We start from the raw sequence: 23601 nt of genomic DNA, 5'->3' as shown, positions 1-23601 counted from the left end.
GGGTGAATGCATGATTTTTTTTCCAAATAGGGCCTATGGTCTTTGGGTGAGAGCCAAAACAAACCCACAGTAGGCAATGGTAGGCCTAACCTCTTGCTTAATTGCTTTGTTATTTCAAAAGAAGTTCCTAAGATTAAGATTTTGTTCCTATGGTGATAATGAATTTGCTGTTCAAAATAAGGGCCCTGGGGCGATGAAAGAATAAATGGCAAAATAAGGGGTCTTTGGGTGCATGGCAGAACATGAAAAAAAAGTGGTGGGGAGGGGGGTGACAGCGATGCTGAAAGGGGGCGTCCTAACAACCTATAGGCTTACAGGCATACGCGTCACCTCCAAAGTTAAACACGTTCTTGCATACTATTCAATTCAATTTAAATTTTACCTATAGGCCTACACAGAAAGGCGCACTCAGCCCTTGAGCTAGTCATTTTGAACATTCATGTGTCAACTTCCATAAACATATTGATTAAACATTTATCAAAATTCAATGGCTAAACATTTGACATAGTAAATAATGTTTCCACATAGGCTTATTATACAGGACCAAGTATTTATAAGCTTTTATAGAAGCAAGAATGTGTACATAGAAAAAGTCTAAGTAATAGTAATAATTAAATAATAATAATAATAATAATAATAATAATAATAATAATAATAATAATAATAATAATAATAAAAATAATAATAATAATAATAATAATAATAATAGGGCCTAAATGAGTGATGATCAAAACTTATCATAAGCGCCGGTTTTCACATATGCAGGACCTATAATCAGCACTTCTAGTTTCGATAATACAGAAATAAAACAAAATCTACCGTGTTTTAAACATGATAATTGATAACATCTAATTTTCTGACACAGTAAGCACAAACTTGATGTTTTACGACATATCGATCAGGCCTAAATTATTATTTTTGCAGCAAACTGTACGGGCAAAACACGCAGTATGCGGCCCGTCTCTACATAATAAAGCTTTAAAATAAATATGTATAATACTGAATGACTTTTATTCAATTAATAGGTATTGGCCGTAAACGGCTGGAGATAAAGACTATCACGTCCATTTCCCACGTCCATTAGCAGTACGACAGCAACTTAGCTCACTTCCGGTAATTTTTACACAATGTCCAGCTTACACCTCGGATTACACCTAATTGGAATCAGCCAAGTTCGTTGTCTAGATAGAGCAACTAACTTTGATGTCTTAAGACTAATCCCCCATATAACACCACAATTAAGCGGTCAAGATATTAAGTGTTTTCTTTCATTTTTATCTCGCTACTTCTGCTTCAAATGTAACGTGAAAACCTTCCTGACAGTTATTTACTAATATTATAAATATTGTTATAATTTTTGGAATAACAAAACTTCAAACTTGCCCGAAAGCGTGTATTATGGCTTTAATAAAAATATGAAAAATATGATTTAAAAATATGAGTTAAAATCAAATCAAAAATCAAAGAGAGGTGCTAGCGGGGTTCGAACCAAGATCGACCTTCCAAATACATGTATTTACCACTAAGCCATACCAGAGATATGATAGATTCGGTGACAATAATAGCAATGTTATTCCCACTCAGTGGCTCACTCGTGTATTCTATTTCTGGAATGAATTAACACCGTCCAAATAATGTAACACAAACCTTTATGCTGACTTTTAAATTGTTTGAACGTTGGGAGTATTATTTTCAAGTTAAATAACCAACAATGGACAATTGACAATGAAAGTTTCTTTGCAGGAAAAACATCGGCCGTACAATATATGGCGTGACAGTAGTCACGCACAAAGATAAATATTTCAACATGTTCAATATGCGACTAGAAATATACCCCAACCAAAAATCATGAAATTTTCAGGCAAGCTAACTTTAGTTATTCTATAACATGACACCCATTTTTGATTCCGGCGCTTTTTCTTGCTTGATGATATGAACATTTTGTGTTCGTGACATGCAATTTTTCTCATTTTCCGAGCTACTTTGGACATGTTCAAGCTTCTTTTTTTCCATTTAATTCAACTTTTACACGTTATTTGTTGCTTTACACAAATGTTTGATATCTTATCTGTGGTCTCTCTCTCTCTGTGTCAGGTGGCGCTGTGTAGCGCTGATGTGGTCTTCACAAGAGTACGCCATCTCACTCGATCTGATGCCAAGTGCGTTGCACCTTGCATTCCCTGGTTAGAAACCAGCTTCACGTCATTAGTCCAAGATGTTGGTGGACGTCCTCTTCCTCGTTTGCCTTCCATAGCCCCTTGCAAAATCTGTTTTTTTACACCTCCATGTTTCCTGACAATATGGCCAAAGTACTTCAGCTTTCTCTCCATTATGCCGCTTCTGATGGTTAGACTTGTACCAATCTTGTCGAGGATCCAGGAATTTTTTCTCCTGTCTTTCCATGTCACTCGTAGAAGCCTCCTGTAACACCACATCTCAAAAGCATCTACTCTTTTCCTATCATTCTTGGTCATAGCCCAAGACTCGCATCAATAAGTGGCAATGGAAAACACAGTTGCACGAAGTAGGCGTACCTTGAGGTCAATGGATAGGCCTCTGCTTTTCCATATGCTTGACATGCCCTGCACAGTTGTCCTTGCAATAGCCAGTCTTCTCTTAATTTCAGTTGTGCTGTCACCACTGTTGTTAATCATTGAACCCAGATATTCAAATTGCTTCACCTCCTCAATCTGCTGTCCATCTATCACGAACTCATCACTTTTCCGCTCTCTGTCTACAACCATTATTTTTGTCTTCTTTGTGTTCAGGAGAAGGTGTTTTTCTTCGCTGGCCTCTTTGATGCGCTTCAAAAGATCAATCAGCTCTACTCTGCTGCTACAAATAAGAGTGGTATCATCGGCGTACCTCAGGTTAGTAATTCTTGTACCGCCAAACTTCACTCCACCTTCAAACCCCTCCAAAGCTGTTCTCATTATGTCTTCAGAGTAGATGTTAAATAGGTTTGGTGATAGCACACAGCCCTGTCGTAAGCCTCTTCCAATCTTGAACCAATCTGTGTCTCCACTACCTGTTCTGACTGCCGATTCTTGGTCTTCATATAAGGAGCTGATCAGATCCACAAGATGACTTGGGAAACCCACCTTTTTCATAGTTTCCCACATCTGAGGGTGGCTAACACAGTCAAAAGCTTTACTGTAATCTATGAAGCACATGTAAAGAGGAAGTCTATGCTCTCTGCATTTCTCAATCACATTCCTGATATTGACAATTTGGTCCCTAGTACCCCTTCCTTCACGAAATCCTGCCTGCTCATCAGATATTTCTTGCTCCATTTTGTTCTTCATTCTCTTGATGATGATCTTCAGAAGCACTTTACTTGCATGACAAATCAGGCTGATGGTCCGGTGATTGGCACACTCTTTCAAATTTCCCTTCTTTGGCAGTGGAATAAATACTGCCCTGCACCAGTCTCTCGGCCATTTCTTCTTTTTCCAGATGATACCACATAGACGCCACATTAGGTCTATCCCTTCTTTCCCAGTTGCCTTCCACAACTCGGAAGCTACATTATCAATGCCAGGTGACTTAGCATTTTTCATTTGTTCCATGGCAAGCTCAACTTCAGATCTCAATGGTGGAGGTTCTTCCTCACTCGTTTCACACTGTACATACACCTTGTCATCTTGTGCCTCAAACAGCTGGGAACTATACTGAACCCATCGCCTTTTGATGTCTACACTTTCGGTAAGAGTGTTACCTTTCTCATCATTTATAACATCCATCCTGGGGGTCCACTTCTTGGTAAGTTCTTTGGCAATACCAAAAGCTATTTTTGAGTCACCCTTACATCTTTCCATTTCCACACACTTCCTTTCGATGTAGTTTCTTTTGTCCTCCTTAACACTTTTGGAGACCATCTGTGGTCAGGGTACATAAATGGAGCAATATACGACCCGTGTCTTCCATTTCTGGAGCTATTTTGATAAAAAGCGTTTGCCGGCTAAAATTTCAACATTGTGTTACGTAACCCGTGTTCACCAACCCGTATACATTTTCTGTCATGTCTGTCGAACAAAAGAGGTCACGAAGTTGCTGTCGTACTGTTAGGGCATTTTTGCCGCGTCCATTTGGCCATTTTTGCCACGTCCATTTGGCCATTTTCCACGTCCATTTGGCCTTTTAATATTGCAGACTGGACGCGCGTCCGTTTTCCACGTCTGTTTCGTGCTTTTTGCTCTGTTACATACTAGCTAATTGTCTAACATATATTCTTGTAGATGGAATTCCCCAATATTCCATTGTCTTGGCTTCTTGGCTAAAGCCAGAGGGTGTCTTAGTACAACAATAATTACACACCTTGCTTTTACGTAGCACTGCTCTAGCCATACAAAGTAACTGTCTCTCACCGACTGAGAAATTGTCACCATTTTCTACCACAGGAGCTTCTAACTGGTTGTCCAACTTGCTTACCTGAAAACAACATAAGCACAATAAAACATCATCTACACTACTCAAATTTGGTATACTCCCCGGAGCGCTTTTGCCAGCTTCTGTAGCGGATGCTATTGCTCTGAAGATTTGTTGTTGATAGTGATGTACCTCTGATGACGTCACAAGTATAGATGACGTCAAACAAGAGCTCACAACATCGTTTTGTTGGAAAACATAGATGATTTAACTCTGAATGGGAAAAATCTTTGTACCTTGCATGTGACTCACATGAAGACAATATAGAAGATAAATTGCATGTCTTGGCCATTTGCTTTGATAGCTAAGCACATCGCAAAGTATGTTTACATGTTCCTCATTAATAATGTCAGTATATCATTGTTTAGACAATAGTACAGTAGTGAGAATTGATGACAATGATCAAAACAATTGCGATATTTCTCTGTCCTGAATTGCCGATCAAAGGTTAATTCCCTTATAATAAACCGACTCGAACTTATTTGTGTTCTTGCATGGACAAAAAAGAGCAATTAGTGCGAGGTTCTAAGTTGAATTGACCATGACAATGGAAAATGACAAACAATGAAAAGTGCACAATCGCACAATTTGAGTAATTTCTTACACATTTTGCATTTTACGGGCAGCGCATTTGGTCATTAAAATAGCCAAAAAAAAGGCTTCATCTTGTGAATAACCAATTAATAAAGCCCACTTAAACCCCGGGGGGGGGGGGCGTCACTCTTACACAAAAGTGCCTCCCACCCACGTCCGAACACCTCTGAAATGCACCCTTAATGGCGAATTTTCACATAAGCAAATTGCACCCTTTAATGGTGAAACACATGCTAAATCCTACCCTAAATGGCGTAGCACATGCAAAAAACATACCCTAAATGGCGTCAACTGAGAAATATCTATATTGATACCCTAAGTGGCGTAAACAAGGAAATGAGCTAATTTGATACCCAAGGTGTCGTTTTGATGTTGCAGACATATAGATACTGAAGAAAACATGCTCAAAAGTAACAAGAATCAATTAAAAGTGGTGATTTTGATCAAATTAGTGCAAACTCACTCAAACAATAATATTACTAACCCTAAACGTCTAAGGACCCCTAAATGGCGATGCCTTCTAAAAAAAGTACCCCTTTTTCAAAAAGATGTCGAGGACGCTATGTGGTGAAAAACATACCCTTTTAGACGTTTTTCTTGGACACGGGTGCGTAGCAAGCCAAGTAGTGAGTGACCCCCACCCCGGGACTTAAATAGAAGAGAATAATTTTACCACGTCTTTCATATATGTTTTCTCTAAGGCTTTCCATATTTCTTCATCGTTATACTGCATAAATGGGTCTAAGTTGTACCTGTAATATGAACATAAAATAACATCATCATACCAGGGAAGTGGCACTTCCCTGATCATACATATTCATAATGTAGTGGTAAACGTAAATAGAAAGCAAAATATACTTCTACGCTACTCAAATTTGGTATACTTTTGCTTTCTTTTTAGCATCATCATATTTATCATTATTTTATAACCACGAGTTGATCAAAAGCATAATATATCTAGTTGTAACTTACATGTACATACAGGGTGTCCCAGAAAAAAATACCGGGCGAATGCATTTGGATGTAAGTTGAGAAATATACACCAAAAATATAAAAATCAGCGTGTAGCCCATCTTATTCTGCATCTTATTCACTAATTCTACTGGAATCGGTTGACTTATTGCGAAGAAATTAGCAATAACATAAATGCATGCGATAATTCATTTCATTCCAAGTTTGAAAGAAAGAACATTCAACACAATGCGCACAAGTAGGTAACTGTCAATGGGCTTAATATTTTTTGTTTGAAAGTTTGCATGTAAGATGATGCTCGGTGCTTGTAAATATCTTTTTTCGCTAATATTGATATAAATGTTGCATAGAAAATTAATGCATAACGAATTCCAGCTGGCTTAAAAAATGTCTCACACACATTAATGTTTTTGGAATATTTCTAAGAAATTGTAATGCAAAGTTTAAATCTTTTAAAACTTCAAAATTAATGTTGCATGGTATCAAAAATCACGCGTAAAGCTGTAAGCACTTGATCATTGTCATTCTTGGCTCAAACACTCTTTGGAAAGTTAAAATATAACATATTTGCACAACCTAAAGAATTAAAGTTGGAAAGTTTCCAATTGCAGAAATCAAAGTTTTCTCGGACCTTCTGTTTTTCATCTTCAGTGAAAGCATGAAAAAAAACACCGTCAGATTATAAAATAGATAATGTGGACTAAATTTAATGCGATACACAAACTTTAGGAAGCGGTGAGCGAGTATAAAAATGCGCCTGTTGATCAAACTTGGAATGAACTGCATTGATGCGCGTATTATGTAATCGTTAATTTCTTCGCAACCAGTCAACCGAATCAAATAACATTTTCGTATGTGATGCACAATAGAATAGACTATGCGCTACATTTTAATATTTATGATTCTGATGTATATTTCTCGACTTTTAATCACTCGGTATTTTTTTCTGGGACACCCCAGATTACAAACGACCACAGAACTAAAAGGGGATTTTAAGCCACATTTAGTGTATTTCGAGGGGCTTTTAAGCCACATTTAGCCACATTTAGTGTATTTCGAGATAAATGGCAAAAAAGGTTGTTATGTCCATGTAGTTTCAATGTAAGGTGGTTTTATCCAGGCTGTTTCAATTATATGCCACATTATTTCATTATGAAATTTGTACAGAGAGCATAGACAAGCCATTGTAGCAGAAACTGACACTCATTTTTCATGATTTTAGTCCCCTTTTAGCACTGGCGTCTTCAATTTTTCAACCACACGCTACCGTACAGTTGCCCCATTGTTGGCAATCCTGGGATCCTCTACTTTACCGTGGCCCTATCTGAAATTCTGAAATACCATACCACTTAACAAAAGCATCCAAAACAATTTAACAAATTATTTGTCCATTTCAAGACATGAAAGACACCATGTGTCTTTTTTTACTGTTCTCATTAATGTCAATTTGCCTTGCGGGTCTGCGCAGTTACATACAGCCTCTTTGCAAAGCCACATATAGCTTTCAGATCTTCCAGTGATTATTAACACTGGATCCTGTGGTCTTATTGATAGCTTTGAGCGTAAATCATACTGGGCTGATATTGGGCTTTTCCAGTTGAAATACACATATTACTTCCTTGGGAAGACATGTCCTTAATCTCCCACACAGGGTGTTTGAATTTCGAATGGAGTCACTCATTCAGGTAACCAAATTTGGAATTCACATTCCCTGTGTGGAAGATTAAGGTCATATGTCGCATAGGGGGTGTATGGATTTCAACTGGAATAGTCCATTGACATTCTAAATCTTTGATTTAACTGGTTACTAGTCTCACCATTATTCCCCATACACTATCCCCACTTTCTCCCTTTCGTTTGATCAGCAAATCATGGATTATACTTACCTAATAGTTCCTATGAATAACACAGGATCTTGTGGAATTATGGCTAGTTTTGAGCGTAGATCATAGAGCCCTATGGTACTGATATCGATGTCGTCAATCTTGATTTCACCAGCTTCTTTCTCTACTAGTCTGAATAGGCTCACACCCAAGGAAGATTTGCCTGTATAGGATATATATAGAAACAATGAGCTATTTCAGTTCAAATTCATACAACTCCTATGGAAGATCTTAATCTTACACACATGAATTTCAAATGGGGTTATCTTATCTGAATGAATGACTCCATTCGAAATCTACAGTTTCAATTTAACATACATGTCGCCTGATATTGTTCGGACTTTATTGTTCAAGCCAAAACCCGAGTAGAACTTGATAAGTTCCCCTGGATCACAAGGTCCACTATAGCGTGTGTATTATAGCACGAGCAGAGGCGCATTAGGGGCTGTGCAATAATTATTAATAATTATTTTTGGGATCCCAATTTGCAATTCTTAAATGGTCTATATACATGTTATGAGCGCAGCGAGCAGGAAAATTTGCATATTTAAGCGTTTCCGTACGGTTTTCTTAAGCCTTTTTAGAGCGTTTTATTTAAAAGGCGCCCCAAGAATGTGTGCCAAAAATCACTTGCCCCCCCCAATTGCTTTCCCCCCCTCTTCCTTTTGGCTCGCCAAAAATTTCTTTTTTATAGCAGAAATAAAGAGGCACACAGCACTGACACGGCAAGAGGACACAGCGCCAACATTAAGGCTCTTTACTAGAGCCCGACCAAGAACTGGGACCACATGCACCAAAGCCGAGTACCCTAACATAAAGCCACACTATCCCATCCATCTCAATACTATATAGGCAATGCTGTACATGGTCTGATTTCCAAATAAAATCCCTCACAAGAACTAGAGCTAACTAAATCCCAAATCTTCTATTTATACTTTTACTTACCCGAACCTGTTCTGCCTACTATTCCAATCTTTTCTTTTGGTTTTGCTTCAAAGGAAATTCCTCGTAAAACTAAGGGCAGATTATCACGGTATCTCATCTTCAATTTCTCGAACTTAATATGACCTTGTTTGGGCCAGTCAGCTGGAGGTTCATGACCTTTGATCTTTGTTGGTGCCTCTGATGTTAAATTCTGAAATACACGACACAGGAAAGAGAATGCTGAAGCATTGGAAAGCAGAGCCTACACGGTTTTAGTCCATTATTTCAGATAAAAAGGGACAGACTATAATAGGCTAAACATACTTGTTGAAATGCAATGGGCTATTCCAGTTGAAATCCATACACCCTATATGGAAGATATAACCTTTATCTCCCACACAGGGTGTGTAGATTTTAAATGGATTTACCTCAAAATCCATACACGCCATATGGGGTTTAGGCAATTGAAATATGCGATTACAACTTCTTCTGCAATCTAACTAGTGCCACAAGTCTACACATACCTTGATATAATCTATAATTCTTTCTACTGATGCAAACTGTGCATCTGCGACTGCAGTCATTCGGACGGCGTATTGGAATAATCCAAGAAGCTGTGGACACAAACAAAGTCAGAAATAGATTATCAGACATTTGAGTCATGTATTGCCCTATCTACATACACTTCAAAATAAGAAGTCCTCACTTGTTTGAATGGTCATATGGTTTTTAACATAATTAATTAAAACCAATAAAATTCTTATGAACATATTGCAAAGTCTGCAGAATGATATCACAGAATTATATCGTTTTGTGTCATCATCATCATCATCATCATCATCATCATCATCACCATCATCATCATCATCATCATCATCATCATCATCATCATCATCATCATCATCATCATCATCAGTGGCGTAACTAGCGGGGGGCAAGGGGGCAACGTGCCCCGGTGCTACCACTAAATCGCAAATCATAATGCCGATGCCATTCCCATACCCCCGCGTCTAAGATATTCTCGGGTGGGGGTAGGGGCGCCAATTTTGTTTCCTACCCAGGGCGCTACCATATACCAATACTAGTTACGCCACTGATCATCATCCTTCGGCTGACAAGTTTCCCCCAGCTACATCGGTCTTGAGCCATTGCTGATAGTTGACCTTGACTCAGCATGCTGTCCATAACCTCCAAAATACACTGGATGTATTTCCAGAACACGGTTCGTTGCTGTCCGGGTTTCCTCTTGCCATGAGTTGGGAGATACAATGCATGCTCTTTTACTGGCTCATCGTCATGCAAGCGGGGCATATGCCCTACAAATTTCAGTTGACGAGTCCTGGCTTTCTCAACAAGTGGCGCTGTCTCTGTCAGATTGTGTACAAAACTTACGATCGAGAACTTTTATATCATTCTAATTTCTTATTATTTAAGGTACCGGGTGTCCCCAAAAAGGTTACATGTACAATTTTGAAAACAATTTAAAAGTTAATGTTAACAAATATAAATGTCCTTTTCATGACACAATGTATGTGCCCTCTACGAGTACTCCTGTGAATATCAAGTTCACAACGTGCGTATTTAGCTCGCATTCCACGCATTCCTGAGCAAGTTGTTTATCATATTTACGTGACATAATGCAACACGAGGTTCGCTTGCCACACACGGCACACAATGCATATGGCGGGTCATTTGAGTAGGTCTAGCCATAGCATGGCAGGCGCAGTATATTATTTTGTTGAACAGATAATTAAACTTTTTCAGTTTTACTTCGAGAGTTCGGTCAGAAAATGGACAATATTCTTACAGTATATAACACAGCAGCGATTTCAACTAAACAAAACCCAAACAAAGCCTAAATACAAATTGTTATTAATTTTATTATGTTGATGGCAGGAGATGCAGCGTGCAGAAATGAAATGCCTTCACCAAAAAGTGTTCCTCTCTAATGACCATCTTTATTTTTACTAACAAGAGTCAAGAAGCTCTATAAGATATTTGCAATATTTAGTGTAAAAAGTTTTTCAACCATGAAAAAAAAAGAGAGAAATGAAAATAGAGAAATAAAAATAATTAGAAAAAATAGAGCACAAAGATGTGCTTGTGTTTAACTTTATATATTTTGATGATTAGTCACTCTTGACACCCCTGTCATCTTGCGCTCATAAGTTCAGTTGCTTTAAAGATACGGAGTTGAAACTTGAGTTGACAATTACAAAACGGATAGATAAATAAGATGTGAAAAAATGACAGTGTTTTGGTGTACCATCGCAAAATGTGGTTCATTTTGTACATGTAACCTTTTTATGGGACACCTTGTATAACTATTTTCAACTTTTGCGATTTGGTCGTTCACAGAATCCTGTGAATGGTACTGAGCTTTGGCAAAAATCGCATTGATCATTTCATAGCAAGCATGCAGAAGCATTTAAATAATAATATACTTTTATTTGGTCGTTCACAGAATCCTGTGAATGGTACTGAGCTTTGGCAAAAATTGCATTGATCATTTCATAGCAAGCATGCAGAAGCATTTAAATAATAATATACTTTTATAATTTCATTTGTATAATAATAATATACTTTTATAACTCAATAAGTTTTTAAAGTACATGATTTGTAGTCTGAACTTCTGCAAAACATTAATGTGGTTTTTTTTTCAATAATATATTGATTTAGAAAATGAAAATCGATCTTTTTGGCTGCCTCGACCAAATACTTAGTCCACCTCAAAGTGGTTGAGAAATTGGAGCGATTTGAAAATGTGCAGATTACGCAGCGTGAAATTATACCATTCATTCATTCATTCATTCATTCATTCATTCATTCATTCATTCATTCATTCACTTTATTTTTACATCTGTAAGATAATCGTTTTTGAAACGATCTATTATCATGTTTTGTAATAACCTGTATTATAATAATGTTCTTTTATATATCTATCTTTTAATCTTGTTTTTATATTTGTTGTTTTACACCACGGACGTGTGGAAGAACAAAATTATTTGAACATGTAACCGTGTATAAATAAAGCGAATGAATGAATGAATGAATGAATGAATGAATGAATGAATGTATGAATGAATGAATGAATGAATGAATGAATGAATGAATGAATGAATGAATGAATGAATGAATGGACTATATAATTTCACGCTGCGTTGTCTGCACATTTTCAAATCGCTCCAATTTCTCAACCACTTTTAAAAGAAGATTGGAGTATAAATCATTGCAGTAATCAAAGTGAGGTTCAATGATGCTCTTATATAGCACATCGAGTGTCTTGGATGGATGGAATAAGCCTGGGTTTACCTACTTTTCAATATGTTGTTCATGGTCATTCCATGACAGATTTTCCATTAAGTTTCACTACTTGAAGAGAATTGATCAAAAATTGAATTCCCTCCTGAGGTTAGTATTTGCCAATAAATTGACCATATCACCAGGTTGTAATTATATCTAGAGCCACTTTATAACACACATGGGTCAATGAGTTACAGCAAAATGACCATGTGTGGAATTTTAGTTCCCAGGAAGTGAGTATTGCCTGAGGTAATTTGTGGTTAATATGTTGATCCCTCATTATAAGAGTTATTACCGTCGATTTGGTTGGAAAAGGAGGTGAGACATGATCAATTCTGTTCAGGCAGTGAAACCTAATGCGTGAATTATGAAACCAAGATGTTTACATTTTTTTAACACGAGTAAGCTTGGTTCCATTAATATGAACATTTACGTTCTCATCGTTAATTCTACATAATCTCTGCTTAGAACCAATAACAAGAAGTTCAATTTTACGTACATTAAAACTCAGTTTGTTACGTATAAGTCGATTAGATGCATTTTTCATGTCAGTATTTACGGTACATAAGTCGTTTACATATTTTATTCAGACAGCGTATAAGGCAGTATAAGGCAGTGTCACCTTCTTACATACTTACGTAAGTTCTACCAGATACTACATTCGGTTAAGTCAGCGTGTGGGTCACTCTACTACACCATATCAACTTAAAGGAGGGCCCCACCTCACCCCTCAGATTTGCTTTATATTTTACTCATATGTTGTAAATATGTCTAGGCTAGGCATATGTTAAAATTATAAATCTAAAATATTTCCTCTGACAGCCATTTAAAGTTGGAGTAGGGTCTAAATTTGGACTCAAAAGCTTAAATAAATTTCATCTTTGGGAGCCTGTACCTTCTTATAAAGATAGATAGATCCCGTTAATTCACATTTCTTGTCAGATTAATTATTATTTGTTGTTAATGATGCTACATATAGGATAATACAATGCATATCCAAAAATTGAGGCCACAAGTCATTTACATTTGGAACAGAGCCCTCGCGAATATGAAATTTATTGTAAATTCCACACTTTCAGGGGGCCCAAAGTCAATGTGGTCCACCTTCAAAATTGATAAAACATCACCCTTATGTCACTGCTAGTCTTAAATTACAACATGGTCCCAGTACTTTTATAGGTTGCCTTCATATAAAACGACAAGCCCAAAGTTGGCCATTTTCTTGTGATCGCAATCATCGCATGCACTGCAAAGGTGCCGAATTCGGAAGGTTTGAATGTCAAATAGGCCCCAATATTGAAAACAAGAATGACCTATCAAAAGGCCAGCTATCAATTAGCTATGTAACACACACACACACATACACCCCACTTACCGTTGTAGTATATGACAATGCCAATCCTGCTAAAGCAGGTGGTATATGACCATGAGTAAACACAACACACAATGCAACGGTCACTGTCACTAGCACAATAACAACGTCTAATCGAAAAGCCAGCCATCTATTAGCTATGAAAAACATAATCTTAGGTACGGTGTTCTCGTCAAGCAGTCTATGAAACCTAAAACGTGACATAGTTAGAACAACAAGCTGTCAGTTCAGTTCATGCGTTGGAAAAAAGTTACATTTTATACATTAGATTTACATGTGGCAATTTTCGCAAGTGTATTTTTTGCCCTTTGCTGCCGAGTTTGGACCACTTTGTTTTGTATTTAAATTTATTTTTAGGTTTCTTACACTGTATATGTAAAAGATGAAATAAATTTGCCTATTGTTTTTTTTATTGCGGTAGCTGTGTTGCGCGCAAAAGGCATTTCCACCTTTTCAGTCGTTCAAATAGTCTCGGTCCGGTTTGTGCTCCTTCGTTTAGTCGAACCGTTTGGTGACAGCCTCGTCCTTTCCGCGAGGTCCTTTCTGATTGGCCTGAACCGAACACACAATTTGTATGTGTTTCATCAGCTGTCAATCAAAAGTGATTGACAGCATAATACACAGGTACGGGAGTACGCCCTGTGGTTTTTCAGGTATCAAAGGCAATAGCAGACGCATTAGTGCCACCGGTTGGTGCCTCCGTGATCGCTGCCCCTAGTCTAGTCTTTATTCTGTTGTACACTTTGCGGCTTGCGGTTTCAGTTTAGCTTCAAATCTGGGCATGGAGGTCAGACCTCTACATATGTCATGTCCTAATTACACGCTCACGCCGTCATTTGGTTCTTAGCCAATTGAATTCATAGAGACCGATCAGCGACTTTTGTTGCCAGGTTTGTTTAGTGGTGAAGGAGCACAAACCGGATGGGACTATCAATGGTTCAAAATGCCTACCCAAGAACTGTAAATGTACTCACATTTTTGAAAATTGGACAAATTGAAGGCTACTGGTTTCTAAAGGAAGTGAACGGCAATCACAGTATTAGAGATATTGCGACATTATATACGTGGTGCGTGGCAAACGACGTTGTAAACGAAGTTACGAGGGCTGGTCAATAAGTTCCCGCAACTATGGTGTAGCTCCGCTCATGCATGACTTGGATGATTGTTACTTACGCTAAATACAAGTTTGTACTTTTGTCTTTCAAAACAAATATGTATTAGCGATCCTGAATACTTGATTACGTAATGACATTAGCATAAACACAATAGTGTATGGACACTGCCTGATTTATGGTGAAAAATAGTCAAGAAATCTCGCGCCAAATTGAGGTATTGTTACATAATTCCAAATTTTTATTAAAGAATAGGGGTCGTGTTGAATATCTCCAATTTTGAGTAGGCTTTATCACCCATTGTTATTTACATAATAAGAGATTAATCGATGACAAAATTTAACAAATGGTACCTGGTTTGATTGGGTATCTACTGATTATTAAAAAGGGAGATCCCAGTGGTGAAATCACAAACATTTCTTTCTTAATGAACCCTTGTTTTCAAAAGGTCTTGTTTTTGTAATCAAAGTAGCACACCATAGAGAGGCTCTGGATTGAATAAGAAATTTGAATTTCAAAAGGTATGTCTAATTGTAGCATTTATAAGACTCGGTATAGCAATTCACTCACACAGTTACTGTTCCGCAAACCTTGTATTAGTCATATTTTTAGCGCTTTTTTGATGAAATTTTACTTTTTTCATACATTTTTGGTACTTTCAATCATTCGTACCATCAAAGCATGCGCATATATTTCTATTTTTATTGCAACAAATTCTATTGTCCTGACTATGATCTCTCATACAATACCAATAATCATATTTGTTTTTGTTTTATTTTGGAGATATTTTGGATTCTTTCTTCTACCGTGTGGGCTCTTTTCTCCCGATTTTCACACCATTTTTGTTTGTCGTTAAGGCCTATTTTTGGTGAAGTGCAAAGACAGTCCCTTCCCTGATCTGTTGACGGGTACATTTCTTCTTTCACAATTATCAATTGAATATACTCAGATTACCTCATACCAAAAATAAGGCTTGTAAATTGCTTTGGTCTTTACTTCTGCTTCTTTTTATTACACGTTCCTCAACTACAATTCAAATTTTCCGCCAATGTTGACAATTGTCAGTGTACATACGACAATGACTTTATGCAAATGAGATTACGTAATTAAAGGTACTCTGAATACTAATTGCTGTGTGTTTTGAAAGACAAAGGTTCAAACTTTATTGATCGTAAGTAACAGTCATCTAAGTCATGCATGAGTGGAGATAAATAATGGCTGCGGGATATTATTGACCAACCCTCGTAAATATTGCTAGTCTTAGTTCCAAACTGGATTGTACTCATTCGTCACGAAGGAGAACAAGGCGGCTGGAACAAAGACTATTATCGATAGAGGGCATTCTGATTGAAAATTTAATGGTTACCGCCGGTCACAGAGTCTCTGCCTAATTCAATACAGCATGCTCTTGCTTATGACTAAGAACCAAGGTTACTGCTTAAATGTAATTGTATTTTTATGCCCCAAATATTATAGTTGCCCAAAAACAGTAGGCATATATTTTGGCAGATTAAGGACCACTACATCCATATATCATGACTTTACTTTTTCGTGCTGAAAATTAGACGCATTGCATGAACTTCGACATGTCGTAAAATCAGCATATTTCCACGTAACACGTGCGTTTTATACGACGTAGGTGTCCAAAATATGAAATCTTAATGTCATATTTATACGGAAAGTATCACACACATTTCAATGGACAATCTCTGTGTGTGGACATCGCGTATAGGTTATACACCAATAATAGGCCTGGGCGATGCATGGAAATACGACGAGTAACTATTTGTTTGCATGGCATCTGAAAAGACTGCATTAAAATCGCTGAAATTGACCAAATTATATAGCCAAAAATGTATATTTTAGGGTTTGATGCTTCAAAATGGTATATTTTCTCTCATTGTATGACATTTTTGCTTGTAATACCAAAATTTATACGCACGGCTTCGCCCTGCCATATTTTAACTTTCAGCTTCGAGGGCGAACTGCCATTTTAAGGTGTTTACAATTCAGTGCGTTATAAACAAGGAAAGTCTCAGGTCAACCTATGTTGAGTTTTTGATCATTTGGCATCTATATCATATAGTTTCACCTGATATTAAAGGCATTTAATTGTGAGAGTTCTGAATATGAGAAAATTCCACCCGAAGTTAGCAATTTTTCCATTGAAACCCGTGTAATAGATAATAAGTGGTGTGGGACCTATAAAGGAAGTCAAATTTTGAACAAATTTTGTGAAATTTCAACGATGTATTATAAGACATAATGTTGTGATTGCCGTTTACTTCCTTTAAGCAGGAGCAGGGTCGGGTTTACCTGGGGGTGGGGGCTGGGCCTGGCCAAACTGTGGAGGCTCCCAAAGTCACCGTGAGGAAGGCATGTACACTCAAGTGCCCAGTTTTGGTTTAGGTATAAGATCGATGATAGTGGCGGCGGTGAGACGAGCATAGGTTTTACTTGGATATTTGCGCGAGAAATAATATTAAATTCAGACTAATTCAGTCCTAAATTAAGGTGTATGTTCCTACGCAAAGAGCCAGTACGCGCGAAGCAGGCAAAATTATGCAATTTAACCCTATTTTGGCACAGGGCGATTTTGGGGGCTCTGGGCTCGGGCCCATCTGATCCAATGATAAATCCGGCCTTGAATAGGAGTGATGACTTGACCCAAAATTTATAGTGCTGTTCCAACAGCCTATCCAACTACCATATTCATTCCACTAACACCCATGCTCATAATGCCCACCCAGTAACTTTTCATCTTCATAACATGAAATTGTTTAACTCTATTATTAAATTCTTACTTTCTCATAAATTCATCAGATTTTCCATATGCATGAACAGTTGATAAGCTTTGTACTGTTGTCATCAGATGTGCAAACCAAGGTGAGCGTGATATGTTATCTACACGCTTTATGTGAATGAAGGTGCGGTTGAAAATCGCTATCAATATGACAAAGAATGTCACCAAGAAAACTACAGCGATGAGAAACCATGGAAATACCATGGCAATGACTCCGATAGTAAAAATTATAAACAGCATGGTTTGAATCCAGCAGTCCAAGTTGAATGGAAGGCGTACGTCAACTGTAAGATAATAAATACAAGATAACAAATGATTGATTTATTGATTGATTTGTTGATTAATTAATTGACTGACTGACTGACTGACTGACTGATTAATTGATTGATTGATAGATTGATTGATTGATTGATTGATGTAAATTACACTGCTTATCAGAGAACTATTTGTCAGTGCTTGAACACGTCATGAAACATTAGGCTATTCTAGTTGATATCCATACATACCCTATGAAAGACATAATCTTAATTCCCTCACAGGGAATGTGAATTTCAAATGGAGTCACCCATTCAGTTAAGCCCTTTTGTTGTAATTCACACTCACTGTGTGGTGGTAAAATAAGGTCAAGTTTTCACTAGGGGAGTGTTCATAAATACCTTGATTGGTTAACTGACTCTTACCTTCATCCATATCTTTAGAGAACCTGTTCAATATCCTCCCAGATGATGCGGTATTGATTGATGGCATGATTGATTGATTGATTCTTACCTTCATCCATATCTTTAGAGAATCTGTTCAATATCCTCCCAGATGGGGTGGTATTGATTGATTCTTACCTTCATCCATATCTTTAGAGAATCTGTTCAATATCCTCCCAGATGGGGTGGTATTGATTGATTCTTACCTTCATCCATATCTTTAGAGAACCTATTCAATATCCTCCCAGATAGTGTGGTATTGATTGATGGCATGATTGATTGACTGATTCTTACCTTCATCCATATCTTTAGAGAATCTGTTCAATATCCTCCCAGATGATGCGGTATTGATTGATGGCATGATTGATTGACTGATTCTTACCTTCATCCATATCTTTAGAGAATCTGTTCAATATCCTCCCAGATGGGGTGGTATCAAAGAAACTCATCGGACAGGAAACTACTTTGTTGAAGACCTCGTCATGGAGATGAGTTGTTGCTCGTAGAGTTGTCTGAAATTTGAAAGCACAAACAAAAATTAGTTTGGCCCCCAAAACACATCTGAATAAAATATGCAAATGAGCTCATTACTATGTATCATTAATATGCAAATAATGGCCCTCTAGCGGTGTGTAAAATAGCGCCCGTCTGCACGTCCAAGATGGGCTTCTTTGTCATCGGACGTGCTGTACAGCAATCATCGCCGTACGCCAGAGTTTCTAGTATGCTGCTAAAATAAGAAAAAAATTAATGCTAATTTATTACACATTCTAGGGAAGCGTGGTTACCTTTTGAAATCGCCGAGTGGGAGGGTTTTCAATGAAATATTTTTTGTGTAAAAACTGAAGCATCATAATGTATAAAAAATATTTGAATATTAACTGTACATCATATATGACGATTCGTGATACCCAATGGTGCTAAAGTTTATGTGGTTTAGAAAGCAGAAAATTTTATTTCAATTTTATATATACGCCAAAATAAGTGAAGAGATTTCATACTTCTAGTCCAATAAAACAGTACTCACTGTGGACGTTTCGAAGTCTTGCAGACTTCTTTTCAACACTGATGTTGTTGTGATGATCTTCTGTTTACCGCTGATGTTACAGGTTGCTTAGCAACGCGGTTGCCAGTTGGTTTTCCAAGAAGATCGTCAAATGCGTGAGTAAGATTGTATTGCCCCTCGTCCCTGTTCATGATGTTGTCTTGCTTCCTGATCTGAATTGCCTCCTTTATCCATCGCTTATATCTGTCCGCCTCCTTGCCTACTACCCTAGCCTCTTCCCAGTCTATAATGTGATCTTTGTCCATAACATGGTCCGTGATGGCTGATTTATTGACCTTTGATTCTGATGCCTTTCTGCTAGCTCTGGTTCTTACTGTAGCCCCTGCTTTCTCCGCCTCTGCCCGGTGCTCTTCGATACGCTTGCCAAACTTCCTGCCTGTCTCACCAACATACGTAGATTCACAGTTTTTACATCACGCATTCACGCATTTGACGATCTTCTTGGAAAACCAACTGGCAACCGCGTTGCTAAGCAACCTGTAACATCAGCGGTAAACAGAAGATCATCACAACAACATCAGTGTTGAAAAAGAAGTCTGCAAGACTTCGAAACGTCCACAGTGAGTACTGTTTTATTGGACTAGAAGTATGAAATCTCTTCACTTATTTATCAACAACAGTCCTGAGGAAAATGTTCAGTTACGCCAAAATATTTTCTGAATTGAGTGAAAATTAACACTGAATTGATGGTGAAAATTGTATGTAATTTTTACACAGGTCCCCACTAAAAATTACTGTTTCGTCTTTATGGGAATCTTATCTCCAATATCTGGAAGAAACTTTTGGGGACATACGTGGAAAACCTCCTATTAATTGCAAAAATCCAGACTGTGTATACACGAAAAATGGTAGACCCACATGTAAATGCCCGGTATAGGAGTATAGCACGTGCAGCCGCCCAGCGAGTTCAAATCGATAATGTATTGTGCTAATAAATTGTCGGGATGTCTGTATGTAAAACACGCAGTTATCAAGAATTGAGCGCTAATAAATACACATTAATGTTTTTAAGCAAATACAATTCCAAAATTACAATCTGCCTTTGCTTGTCACGTGGTAGGCCTATGTTGAAGTTGCGATTATATGTTCAAATAAGTTTCAAAGTGGATACCAAAAAGACAAGTGGCCGAGCGGTCTAAGCGCTAGGCTCTTAAAGTATCCATGATAGTGGTACGCCGTGAGTTCGAACCCCGCCTCTGCCAAACTTAATTTTACTTTTTTAAAATTTCATATTGGGGAAATGTGGCTGTGAGAATTTATGTGGAGTGGTGTGGACGTGCTATTACCAATATGACTAGTGACGTACCATCTGTCAAGATACTGGGACAAAATTAACCAAATATGTTATGTCCATCTTCCGTTTGGCCTGCTGTGAGTCGCAACCTATTTTTATCAAATGACACTCAGATATTCATGGTACATGTTCCATTTATTTATCTGAGAATGGACTGGTCTAACATGAGTTGATACTGATAGTCACATATTTTGCAATATCTGGATGTGCTCTGTTCATTGAGGTACATTTCGTTGCTATCGACCGATGTTTTACTCGACAGAATCAGTACAGGCAATGATAGTAGTTTGGGTCAGGAAACTGCAAACATGCATACCTTCCCCCATCATGCCTTGCAAAAAAGTGAGACACCATCTCCTTTTTTGGGTGGCAAGTTACTGACACATGGCCATAATCTCAAGTTTAGGTCACTTAAAATCATTCCCAATGCACCGTTGAAAGGTGTGAGTGTCATGATCTAAGTTTCATTTCTGTCTCCTATATTTTCTTACCCCATCACCTTGTTGGAACCAGTAACTGAGCCACCAATTACTAAATATACTACCAAATGCAAACAGAACAAAGGGGAACAGCATGAAGATAGCTACGATAAACCCACCACACGCCCTGATATAGGAAAGCACCGTCTGGAATCGGCTTACTCTGGCTTCTACGGATTCATCCTTAATCAGACCGCCTGTGATAACGAAACATAAGATAAAAGTTTGGACTTTACTTAACATTAACACCAACCCCAACCCCTCTCCCAAAGTTTTTAACACTCCAAGTGGTGTAAAATGGAAAATTGGGCAGATAAAAAAAATTGCCTTTATTTTGTTCAAAAATAGAGTAAAATTGAAAATTAGCCTGGTAAATATACAATTTTACCTTAATTTTTGGGCTAAAATTGTGTACAAATTGAACAAATGTGTGCACTTTCCAAGTAGTTGCATAGTAACACAACACCAAAATGATGTCCAGGGGGTGTTTTGTCTTTCCCGCTCAGACAACTGACTAAACTGTATAATAAATTGCTATTCAGACCACCCCAACGACGATACTAGCACACAAAATGTGGTGTGATCACGCCAAATCAGTCTGAAGTCCGCAATATACAATTTTTATTTTTATAGTATTATAAACAGCATGTGGAAAGCTACATTTTGCAGAAATTTCCATTGAATTTGGACACTCAGTTCAAAAGACATAAACAGTTTCCAAAAGAATAGGAAACAAGGGGAAATATTTCCTTTCTTTGGATATATCTTGAAATAAATATTTCCGCCCTTGATCAACAAAATCCACAGTAACCTGGTACAGGTGCAGAAAAAATCAATACAGGGGAAAAATATCCTAAGATCTTATCATTTCTGGGAACACCATAATTCTTAAAATATAAATTGTGTCAAAATATACAGCATCTAAAAATGCAACAGTGCTTCGGGAAAGTCAGCTTGCTAATTTTGACCAACAAAAGCTTTCAGAGGTGCTACCCCAGGACCCCCGGGCCCAGGACCCCCATCATGGTTTTGCTCTGGACCCCAGGAGCACACCAGCCAGTGGCCCAGGTGTTACAGCTTGCGCTCTGCCGTCGCGGAAAATATTCTAAACAGCAGTTCAAGTTCCCAGAAAGTAAAGAAAATATGTTAAGATAACGTGTAAAACAACACCCATGTGAGTGCCCGGTGTGAGTGGTTGTACGAATGATGAATATTACAGCGCGTACATAGTTCCTATAGGCAGTTCCTTGCTAGTCACTCCCTTAATATATAGTAGTCTCGACCCAGCCAGTTTGTGCTCCTTTGTCACTAATAAATTGTCTGGCGACAAGCTCGAAATAGCGATCGCTGATTGGTTTATGAATTTCCATATATAAAAGGTTTTTTAATTGGCTATGGATCCACAAGACTGCAGAATTAGGATGTAATTTGTGTAGAAGTGACACTAAACAATATAACAGCCAGATTTGTAGCTAACGGTTAGTGCAAAATGTACCCATAGTTACAACAGGACTAGACTAGGAGCGGAGCCATGGCGCCAATCGTCTGATATCGCTCAGCCGTATGGTATTTTCCATACACTCTGTTAGTTTTGTGGGGTTCAATATCGAACCCCAACGGTTTTAGCTTGTATTAATATTATTTATTAACATAGGCCTACTTGTTTGTGATATTTTAAGCGTTTTAAAATTTCAAAATAATCCCATTCAATTACACGGTTGACAACGGAAATGTACTGAATTTAGAGAATTCGTGGCGCTCACAACCTGCTTGCAAGCATTGTGTAAATTTATATCACCACATGGCTATCCAGTGTTTGATTTACAGGCGATTAATCCAAGCTTTTTATGGGACGATGTTCTGATAATCAGAAAAGATGTACTATGAGGTTGTCGTCAGATGGTTTGTTTAGTGACGAAGGAGCACAAACCGGTTGGGACCAAGACTAGAATAAACTCAGCAAAGAAACTTCATGCTTAATCAGGTTCAATTTATACTATCCATTATTTATGTTAATTTTGTTTTATCTATCCCAATCCCACTTTCAAATACTGCCAATTTTAACATTTTTGGATATAAATTTCTGATATAGTAGACAGTGGTCATGAAATTTATGATGAAAAATCTCCAAATATTCCTCCAATCAGGAGTCAGAGCCTGCTACATGTAGCATCGCTACACTCCAACACTAACCTTTATATTCCAGTTTATCTGACGAAGACCTTAGGAAGTCAGGTCTCACGTCCTTCTTGCTTCCGATCTCATCCATTGATGAAATCAAGCTATGATGACTTGCCTCATCAAGATTTGTCTTTGATTCAAGATTGCAGCTTGTGTCCAGCAACTTGTCCGTGTCTTCACTTTCGACCATATGAAATGTTCGTATTAGATTTGCGTATTCTCCATCTTTGGCCATTAGATCATTGTGTTTACCCTCCTCGGATATCCTACCATCACGCATCAGCACGACATAGTCACAGTCCGCCAAGTACTGTATGAGAAGAATATGCTATAGGCCTACATTTAAATATTTCAATCAGTTACACTTTTTGCATGGCTAATTTTTTTTTAGCTTTGCCAATTTTGAACTGTTTTAACTTCACGATTACAACTTTCATTGACATATACACAAAAGGAATTGTTACTTTCGCGGTATCAGCGTGGAATGTGAAA

At 37.7% G+C, this 23601-nt stretch overlaps 1 protein-coding gene across 1 annotated transcript in view; it reads right to left on the bottom strand.

Annotated features, from left to right (window-relative positions):
* Positions 1-23601, bottom strand: part of LOC140169314 (ATP-binding cassette sub-family C member 5-like) — a 57452-nt gene that overhangs the window by 4602 nt on the left and 29249 nt on the right. The window contains exons 13-23 of the mRNA XM_072192572.1: positions 23122-23419; positions 20941-21125; positions 19317-19535; positions 18472-18601; positions 17393-17675; positions 13480-13666; positions 9326-9415; positions 8823-9012; positions 7881-8040; positions 5696-5774; positions 4318-4431 (exon numbers count right to left, since the gene is read on the bottom strand). Coding sequence (XP_072048673.1) covers positions 4318-4431; positions 5696-5774; positions 7881-8040; positions 8823-9012; positions 9326-9415; positions 13480-13666; positions 17393-17675; positions 18472-18601; positions 19317-19535; positions 20941-21125; positions 23122-23419 — 1935 coding nt within the window. The remainder of the gene's footprint in view (positions 1-4317; positions 4432-5695; positions 5775-7880; positions 8041-8822; positions 9013-9325; positions 9416-13479; positions 13667-17392; positions 17676-18471; positions 18602-19316; positions 19536-20940; positions 21126-23121; positions 23420-23601) is intronic.

This window comes from Amphiura filiformis, chromosome 14, assembly GCF_039555335.1.
Source record: "Amphiura filiformis chromosome 14, Afil_fr2py, whole genome shotgun sequence".
Taxonomy (NCBI): Eukaryota; Metazoa; Echinodermata; class Ophiuroidea; order Amphilepidida; family Amphiuridae; genus Amphiura; species Amphiura filiformis.
The sequence above is the reverse complement of the archived record's forward strand: the minus strand, read 5'-3'. Positions and strand labels throughout refer to the sequence as shown.